This window comes from Danio rerio, chromosome 19 (assembly GCF_052040795.2).
Source record: "Danio rerio strain M-AB ecotype USA chromosome 19, GRCz13ab, whole genome shotgun sequence".
NCBI lineage: Eukaryota > Metazoa > Chordata > Actinopteri > Cypriniformes > Danionidae > Danio > Danio rerio.
Genome location: NC_141039.2, coordinates 38,967,607 through 38,991,024, shown reverse-complemented (window position 1 = coordinate 38,991,024; position 23,418 = coordinate 38,967,607). Strand labels below are relative to the sequence as shown.

The window sequence follows — 23,418 nt, the reverse complement described above, 5'->3', positions numbered from 1 at the left end:
TGTTTATTTATTAATTCTATATTTATTTTATATTTTTACTTATTTTTACTACATTATTTATTCATATTTTTGTTTCATTTATTTTCTGTTTTTTTATGACTATGTTTTCTTTTATTTAAGGTTTATTATTTTTATATTTATTTAATATTTTACTTATTTATTTTCTATTTTTATTCATTATGTTTGTTTAATTTATTTGATTCATTTTTATTTATGATTATTTTTGTCTTCTTTATTTGTGTTTATTATTATTTTTGTATTTACGTTATATCTCATCTTATTTATTTTCTATATTTTTGTTTATTAATATTTTTGCTGCATTCATTTTCTGATTTTTATTGATGCCTTTTTTAATTTATTTTTATTTAATTTGTTTTTATTGTGTTTATATTTATATTATATTTTTACTTATTCATTTTCCATATTTTTTATTTATTATTATTATTTTTGTTTTATTTATTTTCTATGTTTATTTATGACTAGTTTTATTTATTTATTTATTTATTTAATTTTTCATTAATAATGTTTATATTTTTTAATTTTTACTTATTTTCTATATTTTCTATCTATTAACATTTTTGTTCCATTTATTTCCTATTTTTTTATTTATGACTGTTTTTGTTTCATTTATTTAATGTTTATTTATTATTTTTAGATTTATATAATATTTTTACTTATTTATTATTTTAGTTTCATTTGTTCTGGTTTTTATTTATGACTATTTTTGTTTCATTTATTTGTTTATTTGTTTGTTTATAAAGATATATTCGTGTTTTTCTGTTGTTATTGTTATTGTTATTGTTTTTTTTTTTTTTTTTTTTTTCATTTGTCATTTGCTGTTGCTTTTTAACAGCAAAAGACCCACTCTAGCTTGGAGAAATGCACACAACTGTATTCTGATTGCATCAGCTCATGAAGGTCCCTTGATATTTCTGGCAAAGAAAGCAAAGTTTGTTATGTAATGCGCAAGGACCAAGCGGAGTAAAGTGAAGACGATTTGATTACAGTGTGGAAAATCAAGAGGAGGATAAATTACTAAGTGAATAAGAATATAGAAAAGGAGAGTAAAATCAATGTCCGATGAGCAGAGCCAAGAAAATGCCAATATAACAGCAGGCACAAGATATTCAGATGCCTTGTTTGGACGCTGGAAACCGTGACGTGTCCAAGGAAGCTGGTTTGCTTGGTACATAAATAAATGCGGGAATGGGCTATTTTATTAAGTGTTATCCCAATAGCCACATCATATATTAAGCAGAAGATGTGAAAAATGTGCTAAAATAGATCAAACCTACACGCTAACAATAATGCATTTTGAACCTGTTTCAAGAAGAAGCTGTCAAAACACTTCTTTGAGTTCCTGGTGCGTTTAAAAACAAGGATAAAAATAAACTATTTGCATGGCAGTGTATTAACAATCCACGTATTAGAGTCTTTAATACAACCATTTTTTTTTTTTTTGAATGTGGTAAAAATGACAGCCCAGACCCAAGAGTGGCCATACGTGAAGCGCTGACATTAAACATTTAGGTACAATATAAAATCTACAGACCTGAACCGAATGCTAATGCTAAATGTTTTATGCACATTGTATCCTTTTAGGGATATGCAAACTCTAAAGATGATAAAAGTATAATGTAGTAAACAGTTTTCGAAAGAGTACATATTTATGAGAACTGTGGCAGAAAAATATGATGCAATTATGTACATTTTTACAAACATCATCAAAAAGTAGCAGACTGTATAAAAGGCAGATGACATGGAAATAAGAACAAAACTGCCCCCGTTTACCTCTCTAATGGAATAAATACATATGTCTATCAAGTGATTATTTTTTAGAAGACAGAAGGTTTTCAGTGCATCCTTTTCAACTGAAGTTTTTATAAAAATGTTTCTTGCAAAGAATTACCTTAATTTACTGTAAACTTCTGGGGTTTTGTTACAGGCTATCAAAATGATGAAACAAAGATGAAATAATAAAAGTAAAAAAAATGTAAAGACTGTGTAAACTGACAGTTGCTTAGACTTTTATTTTAGTATGTTGATGTACTTCCAACTGAAATAGAATATTGAGTAGGAGCAGGACTTTCTATCTGCGAATCATTCACTCAAAGCAAACTAACAGTAACAAGGGTGTGGTCAAGAATAATGTGTCAGATATGATGAGACTTTGATTGAAGATTACCAAAACAAAATTTTGGCAACTTTTTTTTTTTTTTCAGTGGACTAACTTACACAAATTAATTGTTCACCTAATAAATAACGCAGAATAAACAATGGACCTTTTGATTTCACATGGATTTTAAACCAATCGTTAAAAAGTTACAGTATGTTACCAAAAGGTATAGCACTTTTTCCTTCATTCATTCATTTTCCTTTGGCATAGTCCCTTTATTTATCAGGGGCCGCTACAGCAGAATGAACCGCCAGCAATTCCGGCATATGTTTTACACAGTGGATGCCCTTCCAGCTGCAACCAAGTACTTGGAAACATCTGTACACAAGTCATTCACACACATACACTACGGCCAATTTAGTTTATTCAATTCACCTATAGCTCATGTCTTTGGACTGTGGGGGAAATCGGAGCACCCAGAGGAAACTCACATGAACACGGGCAGAACATGCAAACTCCACACAGAAATGCCAACTGACCTAGCCGAGACTTAAATCAGCGACCTTCTTGCTGAGACGCGAAAGTGCTAAATCTTAATAGCTACTTAAATAGCTACCTAAGCTTTAAGTAATTTTTGAATGAACTTTTAGATGTCTTATTCAACTTCTTTTTATTTTATTGCAAAACATTTATTTAGCTTTCAGTGAAAACTCAAGACCTTCACAATTGATTATGGCATTTAGTTATTAATTTAACATTTATTTTAGACTGACCAAATATGTTATTAATCTGATTAATCCTCTATGAAGAGTTAACAAAAAGCATCTGCTAAATGACTAAATGTAATAAAAGTATAAAAAATATATATATATTTTGTAGTCCAGCAGGTGGCGCTATGAGTAATGGAGTATTATACACACGAATCGGCCACTTTATTAGGTACACATTACTAGTAGCGGGTTGGACCCACTTTTTGCCTTCAGAACTGCCTTAATCCTTTGTTTCATAGATTCAACATGGTACTGGAAATATTCCTCAGAGACTTTACTGACATGATAGCATCACACAGTTGCTGCTAATTTGTCGTCTGCACATCCATGATGCAAATCTCCCGTTTCACCACATTCCAAAAAGTTCTCTATTGGATTGAGCTCTGGTGACTGTGGAGGCCATTTGAGTGCAGTGAACTCATTGTCATGTTCAAGAAACCAGTCTGAGATGATTCATGTTTTATGACATGGCGCATTATCCTGCTGGAAATAGCCGTCAGAAGATGGGTACACCGTGTTCATAAAAAGATGGACATGGTCAGCAACAATACTCAGGTAGGCTGTGGTGTTGACAAAATGCTTAATTGGTACAAATGGGTCCAAAGTGTGCCAAGAAAATATCCCCCACACCATTACACTACCACCAGCTTGAACCGTAGATACAAGGCAGAATAGTTTCATGCTTTCATGTTGTTGACTCCAAATACTGACTCTACCATCCGAATGTCGCAGCAGAAATTGTGACTCGTCAGACCAAGCAACATTTTTGCCAGTCTTCTATTGTCCAATCTTGGTGCGTCTGTGCAAATTGTATTCTCAGTTTCTTGTTCTTATCTGACAGAAGTGGCACCCGGTGTGGTCTTCTGCTGCTGTAGCCTATCCGCCCCAGGGTTCGATGTGTTGTGTGTTCAGAGATGCTTTTCTGCAAACCTCGGTTGTAACAAGTGGCTATTTGAGTTACTGTTGCCTTTTTATCACCTGGAACCAGTCTGGCCATTTTCCTCTGACCTCTGGCATCAACAAGGCTTTTGCGCCCACAGAACATTTCAGATCATTTTCTATGAACCCTAGAAAGGATTGTGTGTGAAAACCCCAGTAGCTCAGCACTTTCTGAAATGAAATGACCAGCCTGTCTGGCACCAACAACCATGCCACATTGAAAGTGACTTAAATCCCCTTTCTTTCATATTCTGATCCTCAGTCTGAACTGCAGCAGATTGTCATGACCATGTCTACATGCCTAAATGGATTGAGTTGGTGCCATGTGATTGGCTGATTAGAAATCTGCGTTAACGAGCAGTTGAACAAGTGTACCTAATAAAGTGGCCGGTGAGTGTAAGTTATTATATTAAAATGCATTTAATTTTTGAAATATGTATTTTTATAATGGTTACACTATGGACTTCTGTCAATAATATTTTTCTGCTTTTGGCAGTAGCTTAGCAACATCTTGACCTCATCTGCCTGCTGGTCAACATATAATTAAGCTGAAAACTAGAACTTCAATTCATGTGATTACCGGCAGCATTTCTTTCCTTATCTTTTTCATCTTCTCTTTCCCAGCACCTCAATTCTGTGGTTCCTCTGGACTGTAACTAAATGGCAGAACACGAGCCAAGGCCCCCGAAGCAGTTTCATTTAAGATTTTTCAACATTATCAAAAAAATCTCATCTCTTCCGACCAAATAAATAATTTAAGACAGCGAAATTCAACAAGGACGATTGTCCGGTCAGTCCAGAATTATGCCTATATGATGAAATAATGGTTTTCCTGATAGCTCTAGATGAAAAATCTAATTGCACAAGAACAAGAAACCTGTGTAGCCTAGCAACAGCACACAGTCTGGTTTTAAAGCACACTGTTCATGTAAATGCTCTTCATGGCTGGTCACGAGGAGGGAACAAAGTGACTTCAAACTCTTGAAACTAATCACCCATATCTCAAGCAACATGTGGCACCTCATTTCAAGAGAGAAAAAAATAACAATAATCATAATAATAATAATCATAACAAGCATGACCCATCAATTAGGGTTCCACAGCTAGAATTAAACGTTGAATCAAATATTCAGACGGGCATCAAACATGGCAATTTAATTGGCCTCCTGTTCTTTGTTACTTGCATCCCAGTTTTCCTCGGTACTAAATGCTGTGCCACAGCAAATAACAAACATCTTAAGATGCCCTTCACTTTACTCGTACACAAGCTCCTCCTTGCAACTAATCATTCCTGAAGAGAAGCGAAAAGGTCAAGCAGTCATCAAAATAAGATTATGTGTCCAATATAACCTCATCACACTTTCACACAAGGATTGTAGTAAGCTGAAAGTCGGCAGGTGAAATGTTCATATTTGGGGTTTAGAAAATCTGTAATAATTTAGTGATACACATTTTGTAATTTTATACATATATATATATATATATATATATATATATATATATATATATATATATATATATATATATATATATATATATATATATATATATATATATATATATACATACATACATACATACATACATACCTACATACCTACATATATATATATATACATATATATATATATATACATATATACATATATATATATATACTACCCTATATATATACTACCCTATATATATACTACCCTACAAAAGTCTTGTCGCCTATCCAAGTTTTAGGAACAACAAATAATAAATTGACTTCTAGTTGATCATTTGGTATCAGAAGTGGCTCATATGAAGATTATGCAAATTTTACCAAAATAAAATACGATCAGGCCTTGATTTTGAATTATTTCATTAGGAGAGTAAGGTCTGACTTTGCCTAGACAAAAGTATTGTCGCTAAACAGAAATAATGTACAGTATAGAATATAAAGTCATAGTGCAGTGGAAAAAGAATTATTATTGTGTATGACTCCCATGGGCTTGGAGGACTGCATCCATACATAGTCATCTGGAATGGCAAAGAAAGTGTTTTTGCAGGACTGCCAGAGTTCATCAAGATTCTTTGGATTCATCTTCAATGCCTCCTCCATCTTACCCCAGACATGCTCAATAATGTTCATATCTGGTTACTGGGCTGGCCAATCCTGGAGAACCTTGACTTTCTTTGCTTTCAGGAACTAAAACTGTGGAGGCTGAAGTATGAGAAGGAGCTTATCCTGCTGAACAATTTGCTCACTCCTGTGGTTTTTAATGTAATGAGCAGCACAAGTGTCTTGATACCTCAAGCTGTGGATGTTGCCATCCACTCTGCAGATCTCTCGTACACCACCATACTGAATGTAAACCCAAACTATGATTTTTCTTTCACCAACTTGATTTCTGTGAGAATCTTGAGTCCATGTGTGTTCCAATAGATCTTCTGCAGTATTTGTGATGAGTGAGATGCAGTTCAACAGTTGATTCATCAGAAAAATCTAAATCAAGTTATTATTTGTTGTTCTTACAACTTTTGTCAGATAGTGTACAGTACCCACAATCTAGGGGATAAATGGATCAGTTTATGAAACACAGGAATTATTGTTTAACGTGAGGATAAACTGGATCATGAAAAAATATCCAGACTTTAGCAGTTTTCCATATTTTGTGATTCATGTTTATAATTTATTTTTCTCCATTTATTTATGCTTTTTAATTGCATTATGGGATGTTGACCTTTCTTCCAACAACTTTAACCTTGAAAAGTTCGAAAAAGTAACTTTTATGAGCATTTTTAATAGTTTAAAGTGCCATATCGTCTGGGTTGGTGTTGTACATAACGGTACAAAAACCTTGTAATAAACTAGATTTCTGTTATTTTACAAACTTAGTTCTCTATGTATATCTTCTTATACCTTATATTATTTCAAACTACTAAAATGTAAATAAATCACTTTGTTAAACTCCAGAGTTGAATTTTCAACATCAAAAAGTCGACAGAGCAGAGATCAGCATCCCATAATGCAATTCACAACTGTAAATAAACAAAAAAACACTTGTGAAATACAAAATATGGAAACTGTATTATTATTATTATTAATATTAATATTATTATTATCTGGATTTTTTTTTTTTTTTTTTGTATTTAACAGGGTCAAGGGCAGTTTATGAGTTAAAATACCATTCTAGTTCTGTCAACCGAGCAGAAGAACTTGAAAACCTACAATACAAATATCAGAAAAGAAGGTCGGTGGATAAGACAGTTGTGATGTTCATTAACCACTGTGGCATAAGAAAGCCGTATAAACGTGACAATACATCAAACATGGCCATGCGTCTGAAGCATCATCAATAACAGGATTGATGCAAAAAGATGAACTAATCAATCTAAGAATGCCATTAAATAGGCCTATCATGTAAATTGTCACCTATTAATACTGATTTTATTGTAAAATATGGAAAATACAACTACTAATGGGATATGCAATATAGCAATCAGGCATCTAGCAATTAGTATTACTAGCTTATATATTAATAGCTGAAAATTTGAAAACGTATAATAGATTATTTATTTACTTATTTATCGTATTTCCAGTAAAAATATTTGTTTAATGTGTTATCTTTTTTTTTTATTCAAGAATTCTTGTTTTTTTTACCACTATAATTCATTTTTTCCCCTTACCATTTCACCAGGAGTTTTCATTTCTACATTGCATATTTATTTAGTAATATTAATACTTTTAATTTGGACCATTTTAATGTGTCCTTGCTAAATAATAATGCAGTATCACAAAAATAATAAATATAAACAGTTTCAGACCAATGCTGTTCTTTCTAATTTTTCATTTAAGAGAGAATTCACATCAAATTAAATACTTTTACATTGCCCACGTCCTTGACCACATCATAACATTAAGCATAAAACATCAACAAAGATTAAAAATCTACAACAGTTATTCTCCATATCAGTAAGTATGGATAATTAAAAATGCTGGGTTGTCATAACCCAACATTAGATCACAAACCTAATGGACAAACTACATCGCACTTTACGCTCTTATACATAATCTTATTCATAGTCTTATTTTATTTTTCTTTATTTTAGTTTATCTTATTTAATTCTCTAGAATTTTTATAGTAGAGCACAATACGTGTCATATTGTCAATTTATATTGTTTGATGTACATAGCACCTTGGTCTTGGAGGAACATTGTTTTGTTTCACTGTATACTGCACTGTATATTGTTGAAATGACAATAAAAGCAAACTTGACTTGATACTGCACAAAAATATGGACAAACATAAAGTTTGATTATATTTATTATTACATTTTAATCATACTTTATAACTAAACAGTTGCATTTACCCACATTTAACCCAACGTTGAGAAACAACAGCCCAGCAATTTTATGACTGGTATTGTAAACTGCATTTACAAATCATTGGCAAACACTGAAAATTGGCATGGTAAATTCTCAAATTTGGGGTTTACCTCAGGGACCCACAGGTAACAGTTGGCTGGCATTGACCACAGGCCATGACCCGTTCCTGTAAAAAATGGGGCGTTTTGTAGGGCACACCTTCCACTGCTGTTCCATGTCTGGACGCCATCCATATCTCCTGGCACTGTTATGTCTGTAAGCACAAACACAGAGGACACACCTAGTAAACAACGAGAGAAACAGAATGAACAATGAGAGACAGAAATAAAATAAGTGAATCTGCCTCACCAGGGCCCGGACCTGTGGCCTTAGTCTTTGCAACAGTGGCATCCTTGCGGTATATATGACATTTGGCATTGTCAAGAGGGCCAGCTGCGTTCTGGGTCCCACTGCCAGCCCGGGTCTGTGCCATGTGGACACCATCTGCACTCCTGCCCAGCTCCACTTCTCCACCTTAGGAGGAACAGGTGACAGGATTAACACATGGGGAACGGGAATACTCGGCAGATCCAAACGCCATTTTCAATTGCCATATGCCATAGTGAGAAGGAAAGTCAAAAAATGTACATATTACATGTAGTAGGTCAATATTAGTATTTATGTGAATGCTTTATTATAATAGCAATAATCAGAAGAGTAATTGTGGTGAAGTAATGCAATATAGGTATTTATACATTTTAATCTGAATAAATAAACTATCTATCCATCCATCCATCCATCCATCCATCCATCCATCCATCCATCCATCCATCCATCCATCCATCCATCCATCCATCGGCACAGGACGTCAAAACACAGGCTCAATGTGAAAACGTATCCCGGTATACATTTCTGGAGAGCACAAATTGTGAAGATACGTATGGCTGCATTTCATCCTTAAAATTAATGCTACAGGGCAATACAACACCACGGACGGCTTCTGTTTCTTTTCGCACTACCAGCTGACTACCTATCTCCTTGTGGAAGACTTTTCCGCTGTTACCAGTTTGCCCAGTGGCCCAGTTCAAACACAGAGAGGAGTTTATGGCAATTACGGGGTTCAAATCTGGCAAGAAACAGTTACAGAAAGCAGGTAAAACAAAAACAAAAGAAATCAAATAAACATGTAAATAACAGGGTGAGATGGTTATACGATCTGAAATGTGGTAGAAGTCAGGTGAGGCCTTTTCTCTTTTTGGATTGCTTTTGAAAACACTGTCGGTTGGGTGAAAGGTAGGTGGTTGGGGTATCGGTTGGTTAGTCAGTCAGTCAGTCAGTGAACTGTGGCCTCTGGTGGATTTACACAAAACAGCAGGTGCGATTGGCACTCACAAGAGAAATCTGAGATCTGAAAAAGTGTACAAAGCAGTCTCTGGTGGATGTGCGAAAACAAAAACTGCAAAAAACATAGCTCCTGGGATGTATTTCAGGATCTCCAGAAATGTATATAGGGGTATGTTTTAATAATAAGCCTGGTTTGGGATTTTCAGATTTACGTTGTACCCCATCGTCATGGAACATTGCATTTTGTTTGCAAATGAAAATCGGTTTGAAGAACCTAACATCAGGCTGATGTCAGTGTCCAACGTCGGACATATGTTGCATTTTGGTTACTTTCCAACACAACCTAAAAAACAATTTAATTTCATGTCATTATTATTAAAATAGCATTGTCCTTAGACTCTGGCAACCTAAATCTAATCTAATATTAACATCTTAGGGGCCCATCACACCGAATGTGATTTTACGTTGTAAAAACACGAAGCACACCACACTGCCTTTTTTTCAAAAACAAATGTCTAAATGTCCATGTTTGGGTGTTTACAACTAAATTCATGCATCAGTATTTGGAATATTTCATTAACTTTCTTAAGGTTATGTTGTTGTGATTGTTTAATAGTGACTGTTTAATGGAAGGTGCTGAGACTTTTATTTTAGTGTGTTGATGCACTTCCAAAACTGAATATTGCCAAAAACTATAGAACACACAAGACTTGTCACTCGTATAATTAATGGGTAATAGTGTAATGGTCTATATGGCGAATGAAGCCACGCCGACTAGCACAGGAGCCAATAATCCATCAGTATAGACTGACGTTTCTCCGAGAGAAAAGCTCAGACTAGACATATGATTTTATGATGTGACTAGGAAACAACTAAATCAGCTTCGTATTTAGACTTTTTTTCAATTGTGAGTGCACAGTGCGCAACGGCAAAAACGAGAGGCGCAGTAGGCAGTTAATAATGTGAGGCATGCAGGGTGTATAAGCAGCATGTAAAACACTCATGGCCATTAGTAAACCATTCAAAAGATGTGCCTCTCAACACAAAAAGCATGTCCGGTGTGATCGGCCCCTTATGATGTTGTGTGTCTGCTGGGTGTAGATGCCATAGAAAATTTTTTTTTTGTTTTATTATCATACTAAAGTAGCTACAAATAAATAAATAAATATCAACATTGTTAATAATAAGAAATGTTTCTTGAGCTCCAAATCAAATATGCATTTAGTGGAATGAACCGCCAACTTATGCAGCATATGTTTTACGCAGCGGATGCCCTTCCAGCTGCAATCCATCTTTGGGAAACATCCGTATACACTCATTTACACACATACACTACGGACAATTTATCTATAATTTATACCCAATTCACCTGTACCGCATGACTTAGGACTGTGGGAGAAACCGGAGCACCCAGAGGAAACACACACAAACACGGGAAGAACATGCAAACTCCACACAGATATGCCAACTGACCCAGCTGAGGCTTGAACCACCAACCTTCTTGCTGTGGGGCTATCGTGCTACCCACTGCGCCACTGTGACACCCAAATATAATGTATAACAATGACTTCAAAAGGAACGTGACTTTAAAAACTTAAATAATCTCTAATAAAATATAACTTTTAAGATCACATGAAAAAACCCATTTTAAAAGTATATTTCAAACTAAATTTTATTAATCATAAATTGTTTATTTATTAATAGTTATTTATTCATTAGTTTGTTTATAATTTTCCCCAGTATAACTAGTTTTAAAATATTAACAACTTTTATTTTGTTTATTTTACATTTACACCTGTAAAACAAAAACAAACAAAACAAACAACAAAAAAAACATTTATTTATTTTACCATATATATAAAAACAATAACAAAACAAAACACAACACTTCAATATGCAATTTTCACAAACCACTATCTAAATCCACATGTACCCTTTGGCATTTAGGATCCGGAGGCAAAAGCAAAACCCAAAAAGATAGATGGCAAGAGAAAGAGAGTAAAGCAAAAACATGAAGATTGCAAATCGATTGTGTTTAGACTGCTATTACAAACGGATTCCATTACCAAGAGGAAATGGATATATTGATTTGGGCCAAAACGCTCTCTTCTTTATTTGTTTGTATTTATTTATTTATTTATTTTTTCCATTTTCAAAATAATGAGTGACTTTTTGGGTTTGAGGAGCTCTTTTTTCCTGCCCCGAGGACAGAGTTGACTGAGCACCGTCCATAGCCATCCTCGCAAAACAAAAACAACACTTTCCCTCGAAGCTAATGCAAGTCGTACATCAGTGCCATGCAGTGTCACTACCAAAGACTCCCGAAACGACAAGACGGCATGAGGTGGATTGTTATCGCAATGAAACCCTTACTTTAAATGGCGCCTCAATTATTGCTACGCTGGAATAAAGTACAGAGGCTCAATACACCAAAATGGGAAGCGGATCTGTTTGTGTTCGTTAGATGAAAACTACTTTAGTAAAAAAATAAATAAATAAATAAAAAACATTGTCATATTGCAATATATACAACTCACAGCAGCACAGTACAATAAGTTGGAATGGAGCTTGATATGACTCTAGTGGTATCTAGTCATTCTTGAACCATTGCATTGCCTCCCAAACCCACACACGCACTTTACGTAAGGCAGCTTATAGCCTGTTCAAACACAGAAAGGCTGCAGTGTGTAGCTTTATGTGTGTTGTTGGCTTCTAAATTATCATGTTTGAGTGTTTACAACTAAATTCAGGCATCAGCATTGGAAAATTTCCTTAACTTTCCAAAGGTTATGTTGTTGTAATTGTTTAATAGTGACTGTTTAATGGAAAGTGCCAGGACTTTTATTTGAGTGTGTTTGTACTTACAAAACAACATATTTAGTAGGGGCGGGGTGTTCTTTGTGCATCACTTCCAACCTATTGGAAAAGACTACAGAATGCACGAGACATGTCACTTGAATATTTTTTAATGGGGAAAAGTGCAAAGGTCAGTATAGCAATTGAACCTTGGCCTACTAGTACAGGAGCCAATCATCGATTGATATAGACTGCCGTTTCTTGCAGTTTGTTTGTTTTTTTCTCGGAATTGCAAGACAAAGAGTAAACAAACTTTTCTCCAAAAGCGTTTCCACTGACTTCTACATTGACTTCCAAATAATAAAACTAATGCTGGAATGCAGATATGGTTATAAGTGTTGGGTTTCCAAGATTCTACCATTCACAACACACTTAAAAACACTTAGGACTCCAAAAGGTCTTTTCTATACAATAATACCAGTTTGGGGTTTCCAAATAACCTTTTACTGAATAGTTCTTGAAAGATCCAATTTTGTCTTAAGAGTGAAAAACATTTTAAAGTGCAGCTATTATGGATTATGCTTTCCGGGTCTGTGCGCACAACAAGTTGAAGGACAATGTTTCACTCAGATTTCTCGATGAAATGGCTAAAGATCCGTTTGAAAAGTGACTCATTAAAACAATTCTTGAGTCTTTCTTTTTGAGTCAATAACTTCATACATGATGGACTTTCAATTTAAAACTTAGCTGGATGTGTTTATCATTCATTCATTCATTTTCCTTTGGCTTAGTTCACCAACTATTCCTGGCATATGTTTTATGCAGCAAATGCCCTTCTAGCCGCAACTCAGTACTGGGAAACACCCATGCACTCTCCTATTCACACACACTCAAACATCCAATTCACCTAAAGTGCATGTCTTTTGACTGTGGGGGAAACCGGAGCACCTGGAAGAAACCCACATGAACCCAGAAAGAACATACAAACTTCACATAGAAATGCCACTGAAATAGTGCTACCTACTAAGGCATAAATAATATACATATTATTTATTTATTTTTTAATTTGGTGTTACACACTGCATGAGGTAACTTATTAAAATCCATAATTAGGGGCTCATTACATTAGATTTTTTTTTTAATATTTTGTGAAATTAGAAGGTTCCAAAGATGCTCAAATGGTTGTTCGCATAACCAATGAGGTTATAGATGCTTGAACCGTTGTTTTGGCTGGTTGACATTAGCTTGGTTTCCATCACCCTGAAATTAGTGATGGAAAATGTGATGCTAAATTTTGTACCAAATTAAACCTCTTAATTTAAAAGTTTTTACACTTGTTTGAGGTGCACTGTAAGCACATACAGGTTGATTGCATTTCTTCAAATAATGGAAACTCGTTTCCCTATGAAAAGCTACTTTCATATAGTTGAAAAAACAATCTTTTTTAAGTTTATTGTAACAATAACGTTTTGTCAAAAATGAACATCAACCTAATGTTAGACAGCTTAATCTTGGATGTAGTTTTCTTGCTACTGTTACATATTTTGTTTACTAAATGAAAACAATGTATGAGCTGTTTGAGACAAAAGTATGAAATTGTGCTCACAGTGACCAGCAGACATAAAGAAGGTGCACTGTACCCACCAGTGACTTTAGTACAAAGAGCCAATCACTTTTCCTTGCATATTGTCCCTTTGACAACAGACTAGAATAAGCTCTGTTAGGTACATTAAATTTAATCATTCCAATAGAATAAAAAATTCCATGCAAATCGTACAACAAACTAAACAAATGGAGTAATTAAGCAAAATCTTTGGTATTTATGTTTACTGAATCTAAGTATTTTAAATTAATACAACATTAGGGATAACAGTGTGGTTTTGAACTTTTGTGAAAAAGGGTAGGTGTAATTAATAGTAGATGGAAACACATTTGCAGAATAAACTCAGCCCCTTTTTCACACATACCTTTCAGGAAAATTACCGCCAATTTTCCAGAAAGGTCTGTATGTGTGAACAGGCCCTTTTTGAAAATACCGGTAAATTCATTCTGGCAATTTTCCAGAAAGAGAAGTTGTATCATTACTGGTTATTTGCCGGAATGCCGCTCTGTGTAGAGTCAGAAGAAAAATTGACGGAAAGAGCATGTTTATGTTCATGTTTAGAACTTACTAACGTGAAATGTCTACTCCAGCCAATCAGAACACTCAGACGCATTCACATCCATGCTGTGTATGAAAATAAAAGCCTTTGAATATTTTTCGAGACACATTTAGCTGCTAGTCAGATGATGTTTCTGTGATCTTTCTTAATGCCAACAGAAAAAATGGCAATCGGAAAAACTGCTGATGATAAACCGCTGTTTGTTTACCTTCAAGCTCTGCTTCAGTTGCTTGACACGTGTGCTCGTAAAGAGAGTGCTCCAGTGAGCGCCAGCACACACACATATTATGTACATCTTGACATACCAAAGAGTTTTTCCAGATGTTTTCATCGAAGTTCTTCACAATACTTTTCCTTCCACATAATTGGTAATGCAGTCAAATGTGTAAACATTTAGGTTTACACTTCTGCCTTTGGATATCTCTGGTGGAGGTGTAAACCTATACTGGTCTCACGGTTCGGTTCGGTTACGGTTATGTTGCCATCGAATGGGTTTAATTCGATATCTCAGTGCATCACGGTGCATTGACGATTCTTTCCATACACACTGTTATATTTTGGGGGGTGGCTATAACAAGCTGTCTGTTTAAACACACACACACACACACAGCAGTCTCATTCACACACATACAAAAACATAGACAGAACCAAACATGCACACACACACACACACTCGCCACACACGCTTGCTTGCTTGCGGGGGAGTGATATTGTGAGGAAACTATTAAAATTATACCAGAGTTACTGACCACTCCCGCGCTTTATTCGGAAATTTATTCCTGCGCCGCATTAAATCTGGTCGTGTCCTGCAACAACAGGTGTAAGAGGCGCCAGAGTGGACAAAAGTCAAGCAAAAGCAGAGAGAAAGAATGCACGCAAGAGAGACCTCATACAGGTACAGCTGCGGGAATGCATAAAGCCGAGAGGAAAACAGAGGGGAGGAAAAGTCACGCAAGCAGCCGAGAGAAAGTCACGCCAGCAGGTGAAATGGGCCACAGTGAGAGAGAGAGAGAAATGGAGTTTACATTCTTTCCCTCAATCGCAGTGAAATAGGAGCTTCTGCTGTAACTGTCAGTAAAAGACTGTAGAGAAATCACACACACGCAGTGAAATTGTGCACAGTTGGCGCCTGAAGTGTTGTAAATACCCGTGCTCACCTCCCTCGCGATAAAGCGCATATGCGGTAAATGACGTCAGTACATAATAACCAGTTATGATTACTGCTAAACTAATACCGAATTGTCTGCGTCTGCATCGCTGTGCACTGAAGAAAAAATTAGTTTTGACACCCCTAGTCTCTGGGATAAAGCAGCTGCATGAATGCTAAAGCTTTAAATAAAAGTGAAACCATCAACAAAAGCCTGACCACTTCTATGTTTACAAATACAAGCATGGCTGTTTCTGGTTAATGATGTCATAATTTACCGGTATTTTCAACACAATCTCACAGCAATTCGTAACTTTTTGATTTAGTGGCTAATTCGTATGATTTTGTACGATCTAATTTGTACAATTTAGTACGATTTGCTCATCCCCCAATGACGGTTGGGTTAAGGGGTGGGGTTAGGTGCCACGCCTCCTTTTTAAAATTTCAATTTCGTATGACTGAACTTGTACAAATTCGTACAAATTAGTTACTAAACTGGTATAACGTAAAATACTTACGTTTTCTCATGAGATCAGGCTGGTCTTTTTGGAATGGATGTGTGAACGGTCTTTTTCTGAAAATATTTCGGAACGTCGTTGTCTGTGTAAGCAGTAAATTTTAGAATGTACTGGGAAAGTTGATCTGGAAATTTTCCAAATGTTTACTGCTATCACTATGTAAAAAAGGCGCTATAGTAAATAATTACACCCACATCACACCATTGTGCTTACCTTGTTTACTGTTGGTTACTAGGTTACCAATACTACAGTCAGCCACTCTAACAACTTGATGAAAACACATCTAATTTGGATTTGATATTGTTTTTAGTTTTTGCAGTAAACTTTGAAAAGATTTGCTTCATGTTAGGATGGAAAGCCGGCTACTATTAAAAAAGAGCTGATGCTGCAGTTTATATAATGATCAAATTAAAGTGTTTTTTGACCTTGAATCCATTTAAATACTTCAAAAGAGCTGTTTTAATAGACATGGTGGATTTACCTTTAAATGTGTGATCTTTAAGTATTATCTGCTCCTCTGCCATTTGGAACTGTGCAAACACAGATAGATGGGAACACCTTGAACTTCGTCCTTCAAATAAAACTTTTTCTTTGTGCACGTTTCCTGTTTGAGTGGAACCGATGTCGTGACTTGTTTGTGTTTCTATCTGCGGGGTTGTTCTGGATGAGACGAGAGGTTTGACTCTTGGATGTTCCTTTTGATTTTGTTTTGGACCCCTCTGTGGTTTGCCACCATGCAGCTGGCAGTCTGGTTTTCCTTTTAAGAGAGTTGCTTTATTGGAGGCACTTATGCTGACAGGGAATTGCTGCGGTGGTCTGTCCACTCGCTGTGAGATAAGAGGAGGGAGTGCAGGAAAGTCTACATTTGAGGCCTGTTTAGGCTGGAGAATTTGTTTAGGAAAGTCTGCAGTTTTGCTTCTGTCAGCCTCCTTCTGGCTTATGACCTCTTTTGTCTTGTCAGGTTCATGTTCATAGCTGCATGGATCATCAGGGTGACACAGACAAGTGGTATCGACATGTCGCTGTAAAAATGTCTGGGTCAGATTATGCTGAGTCTTTACCATGACCTTGTCCAACTTCTGATGTCCTGTACTGCTGAAAAAAAGAAAAGCATGCATTATTTTAAACTACAAACAAGTAAGTAATGTGCATTTATATAGCACATTTATCGAGTATGACCCAAGGTTATAATAGTTTTAGATTTTTCATTGGTTTGGTTTTGAATTTTTGTTTTAAAATGAAGTTCGTTTTATTTAGTTTTTAGAGGTAGATTTACTAGTTTTTATCAGTTTTTATATTTTGAAATTGCTTAGTTTAGTTTTTATTAGTTTCAAGATTAGTTTTAGTGTTTTATATATTTGTTAGGTGTAAGATTTAAAATCATCCGACAAAATATTGTATAATGAAAAGTCAACCAAATATACTTTTTGCATACACACACTACCATCTACCCATCCTCAAATTCAAATACATCTTACAAGATAGCAGGCCTAAGTACAATATGTGTGGGTGCTTCTCAGGTTAAATACAGTAGTGATGGGAAGTTCAGATCTTTAACGTGAACCGGATCTTTTGTCACATCCCTCCCATGTTTGGACTCAACACATCAAAAATATGTAGTCAGCAATCATAATTTTAGTTCAGTTAGTTAAAACATCACTATAATATGAAAAGTTTCTTACAATTACGTGTTGCAACCCAACTGAAGCATGATTCGCTTATTTAAATTCCATGACGATTTTCTGTTAAGAAAAATATATGTTTCGCCAAATCCTCTTATTTAAGCCCTCAGTTTAGCCGCACTGCAGTTTTTTGAAGTTTAGTTCAGTCACATCAGGCTGTCATGCACTGTTTGTGTTTGGTTCACTGAATCATGCATGCACAGTATTATCAGTTTATAGGTTCTCAAATCTGGTCTTAGTGTACTGTTCTAATAACTGAAAAACTCTGTATATATCAGTTTATTTCGAGTTAGAGGGAGTATCAGGTATGTAAAAAAGTAAGTTGTTTGTGGATTAGTCCTTACTGGAGACGCGAATCGTTTCAAATGATTCAGTTCGATTTGGTGAACTAGTTCGACCGGTTCACTTAGAAGATCCAGTTAAAAAGAACAATTCATTCACGATCGCGATCCCTAATACAGAAATAAAATCAATTATTGGGCACAAATGTGTTAAAGTAATAGTTTTAAGTGTCTGTTCAGGTTTTATTTAATGTTGTCACCATGCATTTTTTTTTTTTTTTTGTCGAGGGAGCAACAGCGAGGATGACTGGAACCGAACAACATATGATCTGACCAATGGCAGCAGGATTTCAGACTCTGAAGTGCTGTACTGTCAAACACCTGGCAGCACAAAGAAAATAAATGTACTTTTTAGATTACAGTATGTATTAAATACATTTACAAAGATGAAAACGACAGATTTTTTTGTTATAAGTTAGTTTCAGTTAGTTTTGTATGCATACAAAACAGTTTCAGTTAGATGTAGTTTTTTTTTTTTTTTAACTCATTTTAATATTTATTTTAGTTCATAAAAATGTTTTGGGGAAAAAAAAGGGGGTGAAAAGACAGTGATGGAACCAACTCGATGGATTGGGGATGATAGGGAGGTCATGACAGCTAAGGGCCGATAAAAAGAATTTGGCCGGGACACCAGGGTTACACCCCTAATCTTTACAAGAAGTTCCATGGGATTTTTAGTGACCACAGAGAGTCAGGACCTCAGTTTAATGTCTCATCCGAAACATGGCTCTCACTGACAGTATAGTGTCCCCTTCACCATATTGGGACATTAGGATTCACACAGACTGCAAGTTGAGCACCCCACGCTGGCCTCATAAACATCACTTCCAACAGCGACCTTGTTTTCCCATGTGGTCTCCTATCCAAGTACTGAGCAGGCTCAGCCTTGCTTAGCTTCAGTGAGTAACCGGTTTTGGGCTGGAGGATGATATGACTGTGACAAGTGCATTGTGAATGCAAGACCATCTTTCAAAGGCTGAAAAATATTGTAGAGATGGATGCATTAAAAACACCAAAGTACACCATAGTTTTATGTAAAAAGGGTAAACAAATCCTCCATTAACCAAACATGAACACTGCTGTAAATGGAGCATATATTGCCCCAAGTATGAATATTTCATGATTTTCTTATTGGTACTGCGCTTTGTGAGGTTCAAATGACTAACAGAAGGTGGTCTTCCCACTGCTACATGGTCTACCAAAAATAGATGGGCTAGGTGTTTCCATGGACCACCGGGGACAGATGGCAGATCTATTATCATGGGCTGCCGTGGCCAGATTCTCTATGCAGTAATTCAGACTATAGGGAAGCAGAAGTCTACAACTTTCTTTGTTTGTTATCTGTAAAAACTTTTCCCATCTTCAGTCCAATTTATTATTGACTTAGGGCTCTTTACAAAGCCAAGTTTGAAGCCACTTATTTAAATGCAAAATCAGTGAAGCCTTGAACTTTGTAATTAAATAAATGCGATGAATAAATTTGTGTGAGTTTATTTGGGTCAAAGACAAAAAAGCGTTGTAAAAGTTTAATAAATAGCATTGTTTTTATTTTGGATTGAATAAGTATGTTGTTTATTTTATATGTGTATCTGTCAAGTTGAATGACTGAGTTTAACTGACATTGTTTTTTTCACAATAGTTAAATGAAAAGTTAAGCTGAACAGCTTTCTGGCTCTAATCACTTTAGCCTAAAGGGATACTTCACCCAAAGTGAAAATTCTGTTATTATTGACTCACCCTTTACTTGTTCCAAACATGTTTGAGTGTCTTTCTTTTTGAAGAGAGCTGGAAATCTGGAAATCTGGAACAATTAACTTGCATTGTATTTTTTTTTTTCTATTATGGAAGTCAATAGGCGACACGGCAGCTCAGTGGTTAACATTGTCGCATCACAGCAAAAAGAGTGCTGGTTCGAGTCCCGGCTGGGTCAGCTGGCATTTCTGTGTGAAGTTTGCATGTTCACCCCATGTTCACATGGTTTTTCCTCCAGGTGCTCCGGTTTCCCTCACAGTCCAAAGACATGCAGTAGAGGTAAAATGAATAAACTAAATTGGCCATAGTGTATGTGTGAACAAGTATGTATGAATGTTTCCCAGTACTGGGTTGCAGCTGGAAGGGCATCCACTGTGTAAAACATATGACCCATGATGTAAAAAGGGTTTAATTTGGGAACTAAGGGAAAATGATTGATTGAATGAATGAACGAACGAACAAACAAACAAACAGATGGATGGATAAATATGAATGATTAATGTTATGGATTTTCTGCTTCTTTAGTGTTTAAGAAAATAAAGAAACTCATAAAGGGTTGAAACCACTTGAGGGTAAGTAAATAATGAGAAAATTTTAATTTTGGGAAGAACAATATTTATTTAATTAGATGCAGAATTGATATATCTGCTAATATATCTAAAAACACACATATATATATATATATATATATATATATATATATATATATATATATATATATATATATATATATATATATATATATATATAATATTGCACATAGATGCGATTGACAGAATTGTCATATTTAGTGAAACGTTTTACTTGAATCGTCACATATATTATGCATAAGCATTAACCAAAAAGTCACTGTATGCATTACAACTTACTGTACTATGGGCAGTCTGCCATCGTGTCCTCTGGTGGTATAAATACCGCTGTCTTCATCCGCAAACACATGCGCGTTTTCTGGTAAATGAGGCCAGACGCCCTTGTTGGCCAAAACCGAGCGCCTCAGCACTCTTCTGCAGGTTCTGTCCAGACTGTCTTCTGGTGTGTGCGGATGAATCCACACTGACCGGGGAAATGGCCCCAATGCGTCCCACGACCGCTCTGGTGACTCGCCGAAAGGTCTTGTGGACATTATGGCGTTCTTTTCCAGCAAATATGATGATTGTTTGTGATTGTCCTGTATGCGGCTTGCGTCTGTCCTGGTTGTAAAGGTTAATTTCAAATATAAACAAAAACAATTTTGCTAACATTTGCACTATACATCACATGCAGCCTACGCATTGCAAAATACATCGCGAGAATAAAAAAGGCTATTTGTTTATTTATTTTTTTTTATTTATTTAATAAATATACATTTATTTATATAAGTTTATTTGGTTTTTTTGGAGAGGGAGTTGGGTGGGACACTCAAGATGATCATCTAAATAAATAAATAAAACCAGGTAAAAAAAAACTATTATTATTATTATTATTATTACAACGTTATGTAGGCTATTTTGTTTTTGTTTTGTAGACAAGAGTTTTGTATGTGAACATATTTAAAATGTAGGTTTGTGTGGTTGAAAGAGGAATGCTGACTCACCGAATGTTGATTCACACTGAACCCTGAGTAATGCTAATCATCCTGAATCATATGAATGAATTACAATTCATATATACTTGCATATAAAACTATAGTTTTACATTTAAATAATTTACCTTAATATTTATGTTTTTCTTGTAAAATTTTATCAAACATAACAGCCTTTAAAAACAAAAACAAACAAAAAGTACAACGTTTCTAGATAGACAGACAGACAGACAGACAGACAGACAGACAGACAGACAGACAGACAGACAGACAGACAGACAGACAGACAGACAGACAGACAGACAGACAGATAGATAGATAGATAGATAGATAGATAGATAGATAGATAGATAGATAGATAGATAGATAGATAGTGTATTATAATGTCACCATTCAAACAAAACAGGAACAAACTGAGAAAACTAAAAGTAAAGCTAACCTAATGTTTTTATAGGTCCATGAACACGTTTTTATAGGTTATATCTGTTTATTTAATTGTTTATTAATTAATTATTTAATCTATTTATTTATTCATTTATTTATTTATTTATTTATTTTATAGCAAACTTAATAATGTCTGCATTTTTGGTTCACAGAGAGAGAGAGAGAGAGAGAGAGAGAGAGAGAGAGAGAGAGAGAGAGAGAGAGAGAGAGAGACCATCAGACTGGACCATCAAGATTAAAAGTCACCAATGTTGATCATGGATTATCAAGTTTATGAATTCACTAATGTTGATCCTGGACCATCAAGATTAAAATTAACTAATGTTGATCCTGGAACATCAAGAAAAAAATTCACTAATGTTGATCGTGGACCATCAAGATTAAAATTCACTAATGTTGATCCTGGACTATCAAGTTTATAAATTCACTAATGTTGATCCTGGACCGTCAAGATTAAAATTCACTAATGTTGATCCTGGACCATCAAGTTTATGAATTCACTAATGTTGATCCTGGACCATCAAGTTTATAAATTCACTAATGTTGATCCTGGACCGTCAAGATTAAAATTCACTAATGTTGATCCTGGACCATCAAGATTAAAATTCACTAATGTTGAACCTGGACCATCAAGTTTATGAATTCACTAATGTTGATCCTGGACCATCAAGTTTATAAATTCACTAATGTTGATCCTGGACCACCAATATTAAAATTCACTAATGTTGACCCTGGACCACCAAGATTAAAATTCACTAATGTTGATCCTGGACTATCAAGATTAAAATTCACTAATGTTGATCCTGGACCACCAAGATTAAAATTCACTAATGTTGATCCTGGACCATTAAGTTTATAAAATCACTAATGTTGATCCTGGGCCATCAAGTTTAAAATTCACTAATGTTGATCCTGGACCATCAAGATTAAAACTCACTAATGTTGATCCTGGACCATCAAGTTTATAAAATCACTAATGTTGATCCTGGACCATCAAGATTAAAATTCACCAATGTTGATCCTGGACCATCAAGATTAAAATTCACTAATGTTGATCCTGGACCATCAAGATTAAAATTCACTAATGTTGATCCTGGACCATCAAGTTTAAAATTCACTAATGTTGACCCTGGACCATCAAGATTAAAACTCACTAATGTTGATCCTGGACCATCAAGTTTAAAACTCACTAATGTTGATCCTGGACCATCAAGATTAAAATTCACTAATGTTGATCCTGGACCATCAAGATTAAAATTCACTAATGTTGATCCTGGACCATCAAGTTTAAAATTCACTAATGTTGACCCTGGACCATCAAGATTAAAACTCACTAATGTTGATCCTGGACCATCAAGTTTAAAACTCACTAATGTTGATCCTGGACCATCAAGATTAAAATTCACTAATGTTGATCCTGGACCATCAAGATTAAAATTCACTAATGTTGATCCTGGACCATCAAGTTTAAAATTCACTAATGTTAATCCTGGACCATCAAGAACAAAATTTA

The 23,418-nt window shown here is 35.1% G+C and overlaps 1 protein-coding gene and 1 long non-coding RNA gene across 11 annotated transcripts in view; one reads left to right on the top strand and one right to left on the bottom strand.

Moving 5' to 3' along the window:
• The window catches only part of LOC141379157 (uncharacterized), a 50,360-nt gene extending 31,357 nt beyond the window's left edge, over positions 1 to 19,003 (top strand). Inside the window, exons 4-5 of one of the 2 annotated variants that reach the window (XR_015517057.2) lie at positions 17,087 to 17,262; positions 18,377 to 19,003. This is a non-coding gene — a long non-coding RNA (uncharacterized LOC141379157). Of the gene's footprint in view, positions 1 to 4,449; positions 4,586 to 17,086; positions 17,263 to 18,376 lie in introns of those variants that run through there. The other variant, XR_015517055.2, reaches the window with a different exon arrangement.
• Positions 1 to 21,193, bottom strand: part of c19h1orf94 (chromosome 19 C1orf94 homolog) — a 40,320-nt gene extending 19,127 nt beyond the window's left edge. For 3 of the 9 annotated variants that reach the window (XR_015517050.2, XR_015517053.2, XM_087295940.2), the window contains exons 1-4: positions 20,770 to 21,126; positions 16,607 to 17,217; positions 8,528 to 8,692; positions 8,290 to 8,432 (exon numbers count right to left, since the gene is read on the bottom strand). Coding sequence is in view for 3 of the 9 variants with exons in the window: in XM_087295940.2 (XP_087152066.2) it covers positions 8,290 to 8,432; positions 8,528 to 8,692; positions 16,607 to 17,217; positions 20,770 to 21,023 (1,173 nt within the window). In the remaining 6 variants the exon portion in view is untranslated. Of the gene's footprint in view, positions 1 to 8,099; positions 8,433 to 8,527; positions 8,693 to 13,438; positions 15,212 to 15,617; positions 17,221 to 20,769 lie in introns of those variants that run through there. The other 6 variants (XR_015517051.2, XR_015517052.2, XR_015517049.2 and 3 more) reach the window with 5 other exon arrangements.
• Positions 21,194 to 23,418: the final 2,225 nt, after the last annotated feature.